This window comes from Botryllus schlosseri, chromosome 2 (assembly GCF_051294905.1).
Source record: "Botryllus schlosseri isolate E-star chromosome 2, Bs_hap1, whole genome shotgun sequence".
Classification (NCBI taxonomy): Eukaryota; Metazoa; Chordata; class Ascidiacea; order Stolidobranchia; family Styelidae; genus Botryllus; species Botryllus schlosseri.
The window spans coordinates 9,518,816-9,534,200 of record NC_137237.1 but is presented as its reverse complement, the minus strand read 5'-3'; the positions used below and the strand labels follow the sequence as shown (position 1 = coordinate 9,534,200).

The 15,385-nt window shown below is 41.5% G+C and overlaps 1 protein-coding gene across 1 annotated transcript; it reads left to right on the top strand.

The window, feature by feature from the left end:
• The first annotated feature begins 3,014 nt into the window (after positions 1-3,014).
• LOC145433391 (uncharacterized) lies at positions 3,015-13,299 on the top strand. Its single transcript, XM_080310485.1, has 21 exons — positions 3,015-3,172; positions 3,512-3,688; positions 3,765-3,803; positions 4,121-4,519; positions 4,592-4,704; positions 6,194-6,289; positions 6,389-6,518; positions 6,585-6,764; positions 6,827-6,901; positions 7,350-7,462; positions 7,531-7,621; positions 7,678-8,214; positions 8,295-8,384; positions 9,010-9,115; positions 10,849-10,923; positions 10,992-11,059; positions 11,297-11,394; positions 11,470-11,706; positions 11,785-11,886; positions 12,608-12,674; positions 12,998-13,299. Exons 1-21 carry the CDS (start codon positions 3,112-3,114, stop codon positions 13,024-13,026), a joined length of 2,883 nt encoding a protein of 960 aa, XP_080166611.1. The 5' UTR covers positions 3,015-3,111; the 3' UTR covers positions 13,027-13,299.
• The last annotated feature ends 2,086 nt before the right edge of the window (positions 13,300-15,385 follow it).

The window sequence follows — 15,385 nt, the reverse complement described above, 5'->3', positions numbered from 1 at the left end:
GACTAAAAAAGGTCAACTCCAACCGATTTAAATTGGAAGTGTGTCTTTCGGGAATCGATTTGTGAAAATAACCTTTTTTAGTCAACGCGCAATAATATTTCACGCAAAAATTTCTGAATTATTCATATTTTCGCCCGCTGATATATCTCATGTAACTTGTACAAACTGTCTTCTTTTTCGGATCTCAAATTATGGTAACCCTACGAAGGACGCAATTCGCGATGAGCACCAGTCCAATCATATCGCAAATAATAGTTATGACTCTTATAACAGCAATAGGATAAAATTACTTTTTCGATTTGTCTAATACTCGAATGGAAATTGGTTACCCAAGCCAAGTCCGGTCTCACACTGTAAAAATTGTCGTCGCAGTCATCACGCTATGTACCCAGCGCCTGGACAACTTTGTAGGCTACGTCACTTCAAAATAGAACAAATAATATTCGCGAACGATATACCCCACTCAAATGCGACACAGCAATGAGACAGAGAAATCGACATAGGCTCAAATGCGCCCTATTGGGATAAATGAAAAAAAGCGAGGCAAGACATAGCGACCGGTTGGGATGTTCTATACGTACGTATAGTACGCAACTCTGTCAGGTGCATAAGTGCACGAGAGTGGTGAAACCACATCTCGAAAAGTGCGATGACATCGCATATTTGGTAAAATCTTGACTGATATTCTGGAAAAAGTTTGAAATATCGGCCATTTCGCTGGAGATATTACTAATTTTCAGGTATCACGTGTTCGCTCTGTATTAAAATGGGCCATTTTCGGGTAATAATCATTATATTTTAGGCATAAATCGATATGATGGTTCTATTTTACTAGCATCAACAATATAGGATAGAATATGACAGAAAATGTTTGTCTCCCACACCTATGACCGGGAGGAAAGCTCAATATCCTAATAGAACAGAGATTTAGATATAGTTTCAATTTGCGCCTATATTTATTACACACTTATGCTGGTGTAAAAGTGCAAGTCTAGTCGCCATATCGCGGGACAGTAAAACAATTATAGCATAAAACACCCACATTACGAAGAACGCTTTCCCCGAATTTCAATATAGTGTATCGAGTCGCAGTATCATACAGCTTTAAAATACCAGTATGTACCACCCCGCTGCGGGCTGAACAAGGCTCGAATAGATGTAATACGTGAAACGGGCGGGTTGAGTTTAAAGTGTGCAATTATAGAGAATCAGGATTCTCGAGAGTATTTTATAAATGTGGTGGCTTACAGCGAAAGCGCAGAATTCTCGATATCATGTTGTCCAATGTCCATGCTCCGTTGATATTAAAACTATAATTTGTTGCTACGTGTTCCGATAACTTTGTTGTTGTGTGATGTAAAAATGCATATGTACCCGGCTGACTGTTCATCAGTACATGTGACTGACATTGAACAACATGTATGCATGTGGACCCGTTGCGATATAATTCAGTGGTTGATTCCAACTTGATATTTCAAACTGTAAGACATACATTCAAGTGGTATTATAAACGCTGGATAAAACTGACTTAACTATGTTATAAATTTATTGGTAACATTGGATATTGATTAATAAAAGTCACGATTTATTTGATCTTCAACATCCGTATCTTTATCTTAGTCGACAAAAGTGTTGATTATAGTGTAGATATATTTGAGATAATAGCAAATTGTATGATAGATGAATTTTATAATATTTTCGTTAGGATTCGTGCCATTTGCCGCCATGTTCCCTATTAGTGGCCTTGGCCAAGTCGCTTGTCGTGACTTAGTTGGAACTGTTATCAAAACGCACTTACTGGGTTACTACTTCTACTGAATGTTTCTATACATGAAGTCCACTGTGGTCTATCATTGCATCCGTATCGCAGCTAAAATTCTATAGCGGATAATTCTGGAATTATAAAACATCTCGAAAGAATAGGCTTGAGATGAAAAGGGAGTGTGGTGAAAATTAAGCAATTGGGATATATACATAATATGGGTGAAGACGACAGCTTCGTGTTAATTTTATTGTGGTGATACGCAAGAGATCTGGAGAACTATATGCTAATTGCGGTATGGTTCCTTGGTCTGATGCACATTTTACATTGAAATGCGGATTTATATAATTCCGTGTGTTCCGCAAACAAACATAGGAGACTACGCGATCATGTCTGATCATAGATAAAATTCGAACTCTTGAAAATTATGTTACCTGAATTGCGACCAAGGATAAATTTAATATCATGCTACAGTCTTTCATTTCATCGCTCCTCGTGCCCACGCTAGTTAGTGATAACGTAAACCTGTACCGTCGTCACAATTCGATGAGCTTAACCTGTATCGGCTCAGTTTGTTTGTTTGTTTGTTTGTGATATTCATGGTGTTTTTCGACTGCAGTGGTCATTTGCACCTTGCCGATATTCTTTATTATGATTCCGTTATTGCCGACTTGTAGCACAACCCACGTCTAGGCTTCTGTAAGACACAGCTTACGCGGATCAGATGGCGAGCAGTAACGGTTCAGTTGACGAGGGTTATAAAAAATGCAATATGGAATTATGTCTAGTCAAAAACCTTCCGTGAGAAATATACTTTTCACTTGTGAGCTCGATTCTGTAAATGAATAATCTCTATGTGGTGTATGGAAAGATTTACAATATTGCAGTATGACCAGATATTGTACGTGTTAGCGACCACTGTTCTCGTGAAGAGTCAGGATACTGCACTTTAGATGATCGAACGAAGGATTGACTAGATGTACAGGATAGTTAATGTTTATCCGAGGCACAGCCCATGTCGAATTAAAGAGAATCAGAATCAGAGAAACTTGACTCTGGTGGCGTGGGTACGTGTGAAGGAGGAATGGTGATTATTTTGGTCAGAGGATACTTAAAATGTCTGTCCCACGTAGTCGGAAGAAAGGAAAGTCATGCAAGAGATATTTAAAAGTTGTAAAAGCTAATATGGAGGAGAGTGATCCGCTTTGGAAATTCACCTGGAGATTCCAAAAGATAAAGAAGATTGCGCGCTATGCGCAGTCGATTAAATAGTAATTCCATTTTCGACATTTCAGTTGTGTTCATGAGAATTTTGGCATATTCTAGCGATTGAATACAAGCACGCAGATATGGCTCGAATACTACTTGCAGCAATCTGTGTTTCGATGTGGATGGAGGTTTATGTATCAGGTGAATTCAATAATCGCTCGGTTTTACATCATCGTTGATATTGATGTCGGGGACCACCTAAATTCGGTATCGGGCCTAGCTTTTCATGGCATTGAATGCTCGTGAACTGATAGTGGGATTTCATATATCATGTGCTGTGTAATTGGTCTAAATCCTAATGAACTTCGGAAAGATATTGTTCTCTGAGGTGAAAACATGGCGAAATCGGTGGGAACTTTGAATATTGGTAGGTCGTGAGCTGGGATATGCTAAAACGCCATTTTCCACCCATCGCGATATACGAAATGCAGTCGGATTTCATAAGTGCGGTTCATACTACAATAATATCCTCCGTTACAGGTGCAGGGATCTGCCTCACTAATGCGTACGTTGAACACGGCTGCTTCGACCAGGACGACATAAACAATTATCTTTACAACAACGGTGTTCCGTCAATTCACAAGAATGCGCAGGCATTTTGTGAGCAGGTGAAGAAGTGCTGTTGGAATTCGTCGATACCGAGATGCTACGGAAAAAGTAAGTTTAGTTCGATGTCCCCTCAGCTGCGGAATGAGCTGCCGCGTATCAGTTGAACAGCGATCTTTGTTTTCAGCTCATGTGACGGGATCATCGGAAAGTTGGCAAGATCATAGTACGTATGGAGTTGTTTCCATTTTCTCTGGTGTATAAAGACTGTGACGTAGTCCATTCCATTGTTACAAACCTATCTGATAAATGTGAACTTATTATAGTAACACATGACAGATTGTCTCGAATTCCTGGCGTATTTAGACATCCCTGATATTTCAGATCGAATCATACTGAATTGTAAGTATAGGGAAATATTGGCATTTACTAACTCGTGGATGAATGTAAACCAGCGCAATGTTTATGGTATAATGTTTTCAATTAAGTGACCGGGTGATATTACGTCATAAAACAATACCAAATGTAACCTATGATTTGCAGATAGCGCAATTCCTTCCGAGAGTTTCGCTCAGCCGATACAGCCGCCCCAACCACATTATCAACAACCATACCAAGCTCCAAATCAACAGCAGATGGGTCAGCAGCACAACCAGCAGCGTTATGTATATCCATCTCAGCAGAAATACCGATACCCTCATCAGCCATCAAGTCACTATCAGACCCCAACTCATACGCAAAACCAATATTCACATACCCAACAAGGAAATTATGTGTATTCACGAAGACGGCCAAGCCAACAGGGACAGACCTACCAGAACCAACATCAGCCCCAGAAATCCACGCAACCGCCGACGTCTTCCGTCAGCACCAACATGAAAAATCTTTTCGCTTCTCTAGGATTACCGAATAGGACACCTGTACCTGTACAAGGAATTCAAGGTCAGTTGATTGGAACATGACACATGAGAATAGTGATTTTTACTGGTTACTTAACTATGAATATCTCGGCAGGACAGCAAGGAGCGCTAGGTACGAACGTGGCAGCTTCCATAGTGAAGCAAAGCACCGATCCATTGAGCGGCATCAACCAATGCAGTCTGGCAAACGGCATTACGAATGAAGCGGTATTCAATAGGCTACCTTGCAATCAAAATTTGCTGCCATTGTAATTAGTGCGGCATTGCAAAGTAATCGCAATCACACAATATCGCTATATCCTGAGCATCACTCCAGCATCAAATCGGTCGATGAAACTATGCCATCAGTGCTAGGTCAGATGCCTATCTACAGTGATAGGTAGGCTTACCATATTCTGGAAATCTAAAAGGGGGACACTTTTTCCGAAATCTGAGGCTTGCAAAACCGGAGAAAAATTCTCAAAAACCGGTGAATTTATCCCACTTTGTGATCGGTTGACTAAAAAAAAAAAAAAAAAAAAAAAAAAAAGGTCATCTTTTCGCTCAGAGCTGAAATCACCGTTTTTCACTCCGAAATACCCGCCGGAGCGTCACTTCTGTGCTAATTTACGGCTTATCACTCGCAATTTGCTCTAAACCTAAATTTCTTACGGCCTTAAAAAGCGGGACGCTTTGCTGACTGGGCGGGACGCCGGGACAATACGTTAAAAAGCGGGAGTGTCCCGCCTAAAGCGAGACGTATGGTAAGCCTAGTGATAGGCCTACCGTGGCCGGTTCATACGTCATTACGCTTACAGTGATGTGGTCTCAAATCAAAGTGTGAAAAACATTTTGGAAGCAGCCATCCTCCTAAGCAAGCCCCGTCATTCGAACTGCAGCAGACGATTTTTGAGAAAGGTACCATTCCAGTCAATCGATCTCTGTGACATCGAGGCAAGGTTGTAACCAAGTCACAAGGTTCCGAGTCACAAGGCAATCTCTCAATCTCAATCTCGTGCAATCTTTCTAGTTTTGACCCGAGTCATATTCAATTCACCACCAAGTCAAGTCCGGTGTAATGCAAGTCACGGTGTAGAGTGTAGAGTCCGAGTCATAGTGTTTTGACTCGACTCCGAGTCCAAGTCATTGTGTTGACCGTCCAGTTCCGAGGTAATGTCATGTGAAACCCACTTTTTACAACTCTGCTCGATGATATCGAATGCTTCGCATTTATAATATAGTGATTTCCTCACTTTACCAGTTTCTGGTAGCATTTTCAAGTGTAGGCTAGACGAAATGATAATATAGTGGGATAGCATTACTATTCTTCGGAATTACAATGAAATGACTGTCTTGGTAGGCCCAGTCTCGAGTCATATGACTTAGTCCGAGTCATGTGCAATGACTCGATTACAAGTCGAGTCGATACCCAAATTGACTCGAGTCGAGTCATTTTTCATTTTTAAGAAAATGACTCGAGTCATTACAACCCTGCATCGAGGTCACTCGTCATCGCTACTTAACACATTGTGAATCTACTTAATACCTTTGTGTGGTTACGAATCGATGACACGTCACCTCGATATCATATACGATGGCTTTCAAAGAATATGGCTGTGCCAAAATGCTTTTCATTCCTTCTACTTAAATATGAGACCACATCATATTTAGAGCACAGAACCCCTTTAGTGTATGCGTTGTTGTTGTTGTTTCCTAGGCAAGAGCAGAGTTACAAAAACTTCTCGGTTGTACCGGAAATGAACCACCTATCGAAGCCGAGGAAGCCAACAGGCTGGTGCAAGGCATTCTTGGAGTAAGTATCGAATGTTACTCAATACGTGTTCGTGTTCGGTTAAAGCAGGTCTGTATTTAGCAAGACTGCGATTTCCTAATCAAACGGAATAATCTTTAGAGCACCGGAGGCGGGGCAGCTGCACCGGCGGCGGGCAACACCCCCGCCCCAACTGCCGCGCCTAAGGTATCACCCGAACTGACGTTTCCTGTATTACCGGCCGCAAGCGCAGTGGGAAGTCGACTACCGAGTACGTGCGTCTAAAATGTAGCGCAAAATACAAATTGGCGTTCATCTCTCGGTGGTCGTTTTCCAGCTTACGGCGTACAGAGCTACAGACCCCCGCCCACTAACGCAAGAGCATGTCTGCTGCTGAAGAGCTTGACCTCCGAAGTTGCAGCTATCATGAAGCTGCGTTACAATTGCGGTGCCACTGGTAATGCACTGATCGATCTCGCATCTGGCAACTCTCCCCCAGGCCTCGGATCGATTCCAAGTAAGCTAGTGTGTATTTCATTCGTTCTCTTTCGAATCCATTAATGGTCTGCTGTTTGACAGGCATTATCAGTTTGTTTGGTATCACGGCGGACGCACCTGCAGTCACCGCTTTTAAGCAGGGGTCAATAAATCCAAGTGAGTAATAGAGTACATAATAATGGGGAAAATGGCTAAAGCACATGCACCGCAAAACAATTAACGATCGAATACGCTGCTGCAGTGTGAAAAGTGGTCGTATAGTCCATATACTGCATAAGTTATACACATACTCCATAAATTTGACTGATGGATAAAGATCAATCACGTATAATAATGGACACATTTAAATTAGCTGAAATTGAGGTTTTAACAATTATCTTTGTTATTTGAATCATGGTCACTGGTCAGTCTATATAATCGATTGATATATTGTCTCAAAAACGTGATGTGATGGAACAAAAATAGCGCCAGATTCCGATTCAGCGCCCACAAATTAGGTAAAAATGATCCAAAGAAATCCTGGCGCAAAATCGTGTAGACCAGTGCAATATATAGTGTAACGAGCAGTCGCGGGCGTGTGGCTGATCTCCCTATTGCGTTTCAGATCTCATTCCGTCTGATATACTTGCCAAATGCATCTCGCAGCGATACACCTACGATTCATGCAGATCTGGGTATAACACAAACATCAACACCGAATCAGAATGTTTCAATGTGGTACGTACATTGACTGACCCTTTTCACAAGGCACAACAGAACGTGGTAAAAATACCATTTTACGGCAGGGTTGCCTTTTCTTTCGCGACACGTACGGCTCCCGCTGTTTTAGATGCACTCTAGTACCTGCATCGGCATACCGGCTTCAAGATAGCGCTGGTAGGTTTATCGTGTTGATCCTCGGGTAGGGGTTTATAACTTAACATCTTTTTCAGATACTTGCGCTGTAGACGATCAAGAGGAATGCGATGGATTCAAGTCATTTCAACTGTCGGTTGTCGCCCTCGACCTTAGAGGGAAACAGAGCACAATTGCTACGACACCAGCCCCGAACCCTCTAGCTTCACTTTTCGGAAGCAACCCCCTGATGAGCGCGCTGCTTCAATCCAACCCCGGTCTTCTCGGCGGTCTCGGCTCAGCTGCCAGCAATCCGCTTCTCTCGCTTTTGGCGAGATCCGGTTCCGCCTCGGCAACGCGACAGCTCGACACGTCTACTCTGTTGAGTTTGTTGTCTGGTGGCAGCTCTGGTCTTCTCGGCGGAACCTCTGGTCTTCTCGGGGGGTCTTCATCTTCCATCGGCGGAACCAATCCTGCTCTTTTAAGTGCGTTGCTTACTGGCGGTACGACCGGCATCAAAATACCGAAGTTGAGCCCAGCCGCGTTGGGTCACCTGAAATCGACTTGCGAAACCAAGGGCTGCTGCTGGGCTCAGGACGCGGGGAGTCAACTGGGTGGAGTTTGTCACAAGAAAGGTATATTAGTAGCCTATATATACGTGTACAAGGTACATGGATGAAAAACGCCGGTATGCTGGTAACTCTTTGTGTTTCAGGTGTTTCTTTTCCGACGGGCTGTCTTCCCACGACAGACAGCGGTACCTGCGGAAAAAGTCTGGACATCAGTAATCTGCAAAGAGTAGTCGGTAAAACTTGAGATTTTCTCCGATAGGCGATATATACCTTCCCTTGTCGCTTGCATTTGATAGATCCTATTCGTGATGCGTTTCAATAAATGTGCTCACGGATCATTGAAGCACGCTGATATGTATATACCTATGAAAGTCATGCTCGAGATGACAGTTGCTCAGTGCTCACTGCTCACGTAGCCCGATATTAATTGAAATGATTGAATAGTATATTCATATTGAAATGAACCCAAATCTTCAATGAATATACTATTCAATTGTATATTGAAGTTCTGTACCTCCAAGAAGCTCTTCAAATAATTGAAATGAATAGGACGGTGGTGTCAAATAAATCGAACATCAAAATTGAAAAGAACAAGGAAAAGTTTGTCACTATTCAGCGGTTATTAACCTACGATATGGATTCAGTTTTATATGTAACATTCCTAGCCACTATTTCCTCTAGCATCATTGTAATCCGGCGGACAATGAATGCTTTCCTTTACGAGACCAATCCATTGGTTACATACTTAAAAATGAAAATACCCATAATTTTCCGACGTGAATGGTTCATTTTATTTTTCATAAAGCGAGTACATGGGTACATGCAAACATATACAAGACTAACACCATGTATATTTAGGCGGTGTCAATGTCAACTCTCCTACCAGTAGACCGTGGATGGCCGTTATCAAACAAATTGTTGATGGTTCGGAGATATTCAGATGCGGAGGTGTCCAGATATGCTCGTGAGTGTAACATAAATTATGGTGTAGCATTAGGGTTGCATCTAACACAAAAATCAATGTAAAACAAACATGTTTAAAAGAATGCCCTAATTTAAAACATGTTTCTATTATATTTTTGTTTGTTTTTTAAGCCATGATGTCACGAATATTCAATTGTGACGTCATAGTGTATTGACATTGGCAATTGAAAATATATGGTAAATATAGCTCCTTTGACGGAATGTATGTGCTATTAATGTTCAACCAACTATATTTCGAGGGTTCCCGTTCCAACCGTCCCATATCGAGATATCGCCTATAACGGGTGGTAATTGTCCATAGGTTCACACAACCTGTTTTTGGAAAGTATTTACACAATTATGGCATGATTTTACAGCTTACAAAAAACATATTTTTTTAAAAGGGCCTTTGTTTAAAACACTGTTTAAGACATGTTTTAAACAAAGTGTTTTAAAACACCTTTTGTTTTGAATGCAACCCTACGTAGCATACTAGATACTAGGGATGGTGTGAACGTGAGGTTCACGTTCGCGTTCTGTGTGTGAACCTCGGAAATTTAGAGGTTCACGTTCACAAACGAACCTTGGTAGGTTCTGCACTGTGAACCTTTTTCATGGATTACCATTTTTTCGCGTCATTATAACATCTTTGGTTGAAATTCTTTGCATTCCTACTTTGCACCACTCTATGCACGGCGCTGGAAGGATTAAAAAATCCACATCAAACGGGAATGCACCTTGCCAATCTCAAAAATTTGCTCGAAATATCCAGCTTTCCGTTTGTGAATATTTCGTTGTGAGCTTGACCCGCATTCACACAACATCAAGAGCGAAATACACTACATGTAGGTAGTCAGCGAATAATTCTTACTGCACCAATCAAAGAAATTGCCATCGTTGTCTGATGTAAAAAAATCTAGCAGGCGTACGGGGGGTCAATCTTGATTTCATATGTTATTGTATCATAAAAACCAAATCTGTGCGATGGGGGTGTCGGCTACTTCTGATTAACTTGTTAATGTAATAATATCGGTATCGGTTTAACACTCTGCTCAATATCAACGTAGCAATACTCAGATTGAGAATACATTGTCCGGTCTGGCCTATACCGTAAGCTTATATTCCCTTGCAAGTCCTCGTCGAAATTGTTGGCAAAGTAACGGAAGATATTGATTATACTTCAGGATTGTGGCATTATGTGGCCCAAGTCGTCGCTAGGTATAGTATGGTATAGATAGGCTAATGTAGGGTTGGAATTAGCAATATGACGTCACGTGACGTCATGAAGTTCACGTTCGTGTTCACACAGAACCTTTCGAAAAGGTTCGCGTTCACACGAACCTGAACCTTTCGGAGGTTCACACCATCCCTACTAGATACTATACCATACCGTTGCCTAGTCAGCATGAGTCGATGACTTTGAACATTGCTGATAGAATTGCAATCAGTCACGCTTGAAAATGTCAGCTTAAACACTGGTTTAAACATCAGCAATCCCGCATAGCAGTGATTTCCGAATTTTCTCGGCTGATTTTGTTGATTTGAAAAATTGCCCTTGCTTTGTGTTACCATTGAGATAAATCCGATATTTTCTAGCGTCGTGAATAGACGCGGGATGTCAGTCTCTGCTGAACCAGTAGTACTACGGCTTCCGGATACTTACTAAACTGCTCCGTGGAATGAATGATACGAAATTGGTTACATGGGTAATATATCTAAGCGTGGCTTTTTCAGACAATGGATTCTCACCACTGCATCGTGCCTACAAAGGAAAGACGACCTAAAAAATAGTTACTTGCGAGTCCCAAAGTAAGTTGACTAGAATAGAGTATACACCGTTGCGTGATCAAACGAATATATGTTGTGCCTTCTTGCAGCATCAACCCCGCCACTATTAAAGTTTATGTCGGCACGCTTAATCCTGCGGTTCCGGGTCCTGAAGCTGGTGAGTTTGTTTATAGAACCATCGCGTAGAGGCGTACACATTTTCAGATAGTCATTATGTATAACTTTCTCGACATAGGCCAGTGGCCAATTCAGTATCATTGCGCGCGCGTTGCAATTCCCGTACGTCATCATAATTCACCTCCGTCCGAGTTGAATTGTCCAGATTTAGTACCTAATTTACTGTAATCCGGATGGGTCTGATGCGTATTATAGTCAATCGTCATTTTCTTTTTAGTGGTGGAAAAGATTATCGTTCATCCGGGATACACAACCCTGCAATCGTACAATGATATTGCTCTGTTACGAGTCAGATCGCTCACGTTTACTGCAGCGGTCGGTATCAATAACCAGTGAATGGATCGGTTTTTAAACATCAACAAATTATCAACATCACCGTTTCTTCTTCAGAACAGCCCAGTCTGTCTGCCGCCTCTGGCAACCGAGAGCCCCGCCGACGGCAAGGTGCTCTACTTCACCGGGTACGGCAAAAACAGCTATAGCGGAGTCGCCGACTTCACCAGCCTGAAAGAGCTGCCCTTCACAGTAAAATCGGACTCGTTCTGCAACACGATATATCCCGGAATGGTCCTGCCGCAGTCTGGTGTCTTCTGCGCTCAGTCTTTCGAGTCCTCAGATACGTGTTATGTAAGCGTTGTTTATCGCGCTCGCTTTTTATCTGATGATGCCGATTGATTTACTGAATTTTGACGCCGTTCGTTTCAGGGAGACGGGGGAAGCCCGGCGGTTGCTTACGACGCCGTCCTGAATGTATTCACCGTGATTGGCATCAACTTCGCTGGCTCTGATCAGTGCGATGGTTCCAAGGTAAGACTTTTCGTACCATACGGTATCTTACTTTTTCAGAGTGCTCGAGTAGGTTGTGCCTTGGTTTTAGGCTACTTTTATTTCCACTTGAACACTTATCAAGTACAACTTCTTACTTTTTACAGGTTGTATTTTGAAAAGTAGAGAATAGTGTTGGGATAAACTTACATCGCGTTTATGCCATCGTAACCGAATATGTTTTCGAAGTTTCTACCTACCTACTTGTAGTATCATCAGTCGTTTTGCGTTATAGTCGCGTTGATACATCTTGCAATTTCAAATGTAGCCCCCTTCAATTCACTGCTAACGGTATGCGATCCTTTGACCAAATCGACTTCTTGAAACTACTTACTTGAAAACTTTCCAGCCCTTTCATATCCTACTTCCAATCGCAGTAGTTTGGTCATGTTTTGGAAATTGTTCTTCTACTTGTAATTGAGTAGAAATTTACGGTGTTGTATCTACTTCTACTCGAGTAGAAACGGTGACAACCTTGATCACGTCAGGCATCATGTGCAATTGCACATCTGTACATAGGGTGTGACGTTATTCGATTGATTTACACCGACGTACAGTAGCCTTATGCGATTTAAGTGAATAAGTTGATGGGTTTAGTCCGTAATATGATCCTTTAATGACGGATTTACTCAGTATCTCATTTGGATTCCTGGTAATGTTATGATTGTTGCATTTCATTATTTAACTTTACCTATCTTTACAGCCTGCTCTGTTCACCTCAATCATAAAGTTTATGCCTTGGATTGCGCAATCAACAAACGGATGTTGCCGTAAGTGTAATAACGATTGCCGACTATAATGAATATTTTGGAAAAGTCTGGATGCGCATATGAATCCATTAAAGCCTTAACTAACGGCATTCGACCGAAGACGTCAAATTTCGCACTCGAACGACCAGAAAGGGTCACTTGGTCGGCGTGTGCCGGTAATGTGATAGCTCATATGCAGATTTATATTGTTAACCAGAATTGAGTCGGATTCAGCCGGCGGCTATTGAGTGTGCGGACCCGGAAAATATATAAAGACTGTACTGTCTAATTATTTGGACGACATGCGACATCACCATACCAAGGCAAATTCCCTTTTATCGCAGACGTTCCGGGACTGCGATACAATTTCTGAAGTGGATCACAGGAGAGATGAATACTTTTCTTGGCAACCGCACTGAAGTCGCTGTACTGCGTGGATTCTTGATTCCGTAGAAAAGTTTCAGCAGTATATATATGCTTTTCATTTTATACAAATTCCATGGGTTCCAGTTGATATTAAGTAGTGGCAATGTGAATAGTCAATTGCAGAAATCTATCAGCTGCAATAAGAAGCAACTGTTCTACATCAGTGTGTTATAAATGTCACTTGCAATTGAGAAATAAATAATATAAAAGGCGGAAAGTACATTATCAGGTCTTATATAGTAAGGGATATGCCGTATATCAATGAGCTCGAAATACGCACTTGAGACATTGCGCCATTCCTACCCGTTAGCGCTTTGGTATATATCCACCCATAGCGGTAATCGAATCATTGCAACTTCTGGGGGGCTTACTATAGGCGGTTTATTTATGCATCTGGTGGTTGAATTTTGTGAATGAATTATGTCAATAATATTGGTTCTTCCATATATCACTATGTAATTTTGATCCTCTCTGCGTTTACATCAGTGGTTCTCAACCTTTTTGTCTTCGCGGATCCCTTTTGGACCGTCGAGGACCCCCGATGACCCCTAAGTTTTCGTTCAAATTTAGCTCAATTATCGTGCAACCGTCATCTGCGTTTTTCGAATATACTGTAGGCTAGTGACAAACAGCAACAAAATGAATATTCTCCAAAATAACATCACACTGTTTATGTGGGAATCGGGTAACTAGGTGGTAGCGAAATCTGCAGCTGCATTTCTTGAAATACGTGGTAGTGTCTTGAAAATCCGCGCCTTCGATTTGATATGAACAAGTGCCGAAGATTTATTCCCACAAAGATAGGTGGGTGCGAATTGTATAATAACGGGCAATGCTTCCGACGACCCCTTTGGGTATGATCGCAACATATATGTCGCAAAAATTGAGCCACCGCTTTTTTATTGGACGTATAACGTCCATCATAATCATTTTTATGTAGCCAGCTCATCTCGAAGTGGTTCTGGAATAGTGGTTATGTATATCACAGGAAAAATGGATTTTGGCAAACATTTGAAGTGACGCTGATAGACCTTACTTATCCTACTTTTTTATTTTATCCACAGACCCCAACAACACATCTCTAACAGCAGCATGTTTGTAAAGTTGGCTATTGGCAATTTGGCAATTAAAATGTATTTGCACAATAGGATATTTCATCGCAGATGGTCATTCTGTTGATGTGATTCATGAAGTTGTAGCAGTAATGAAGCGAAACTGTCTCGCAATTTCTCTATTCTAAAAATAAAATAAAAATTGCTTATCAATCATTGTGTAAATTTAATTGCTTCGCGGACCCCCGGTTGAGAACAACTGGTCTACATGATCAGAGTTAGCGGTAGAGCTGGCGAAATATGATGACTTCGAAAATGCAGGGAGCATAATTGTAACCTACATCGTTAATTGTGTCATGTTCATGTCACGCGGATAAGATTATTTATGAGCTTGAATGCCGGTCTGCACCAACAGATTGCACATCCGATGGTTTCCAATCTTTTATGGTCGCGACTCCACTTCCAACTTGAAAGTGTTCCGTGGCCCTGCTCAAAATTTGATAGGCTGATCAGCAACGAAGTACTTCTACTTTTTGAAGTACTTGAAGTAGATTTTTCCTACTCACACCACTTTTTAAGTAGTTATGATTTTAGACTACTTCTACTTCTACTTGACAGTTTTCAGTTTAGTAGGCAAAAATAAGCGTATAGAATACCTACTTACTTACTTACTTGTGAACCACCACTCCTACTTCCACTTGAGTAGAAAATCCGGCGTTACTTCTACTTCTACTTGAGTAGCGACGGTGACTACTTTGACCACCTCCGCTGATTACTAAAAAAAGGTCGGCACCCTTGCCATACTTACTTACTGCCTATTTTGGAAGCTATTTAGGTTCAAGATCTTCGTGAACAACAGAATAAAGCCAAACGACCCCCAGGTTTGGAACCACTATCTCTGACTGACTATCTCTGAATATACTGTTCTCCTATCATAGCGAATACAATTGGACTTATTTCAGTGAATGATGATTATTTTAATTTTATTTTTGATTGCATGTTTTGCGAGGGTGCAGGTGGTCCCCATATATTAAAATCAAGACATGGGACACTTAATCGCGCGCAGCGCGACGAAAAATTTATTGTAGCATAAATCTTCCCCAAAATAATATTGCTTAAGATGATTTACGAAAGAAATATGAGCCTACTTCAAGCCTTCAAAATTCCGGACATTTATGTATATTTTCGAATTTCCTTCCGGACGCTGTCTGAACACTGAACGTCCGGACATGTCCGGGAAAAACCGGACGTATG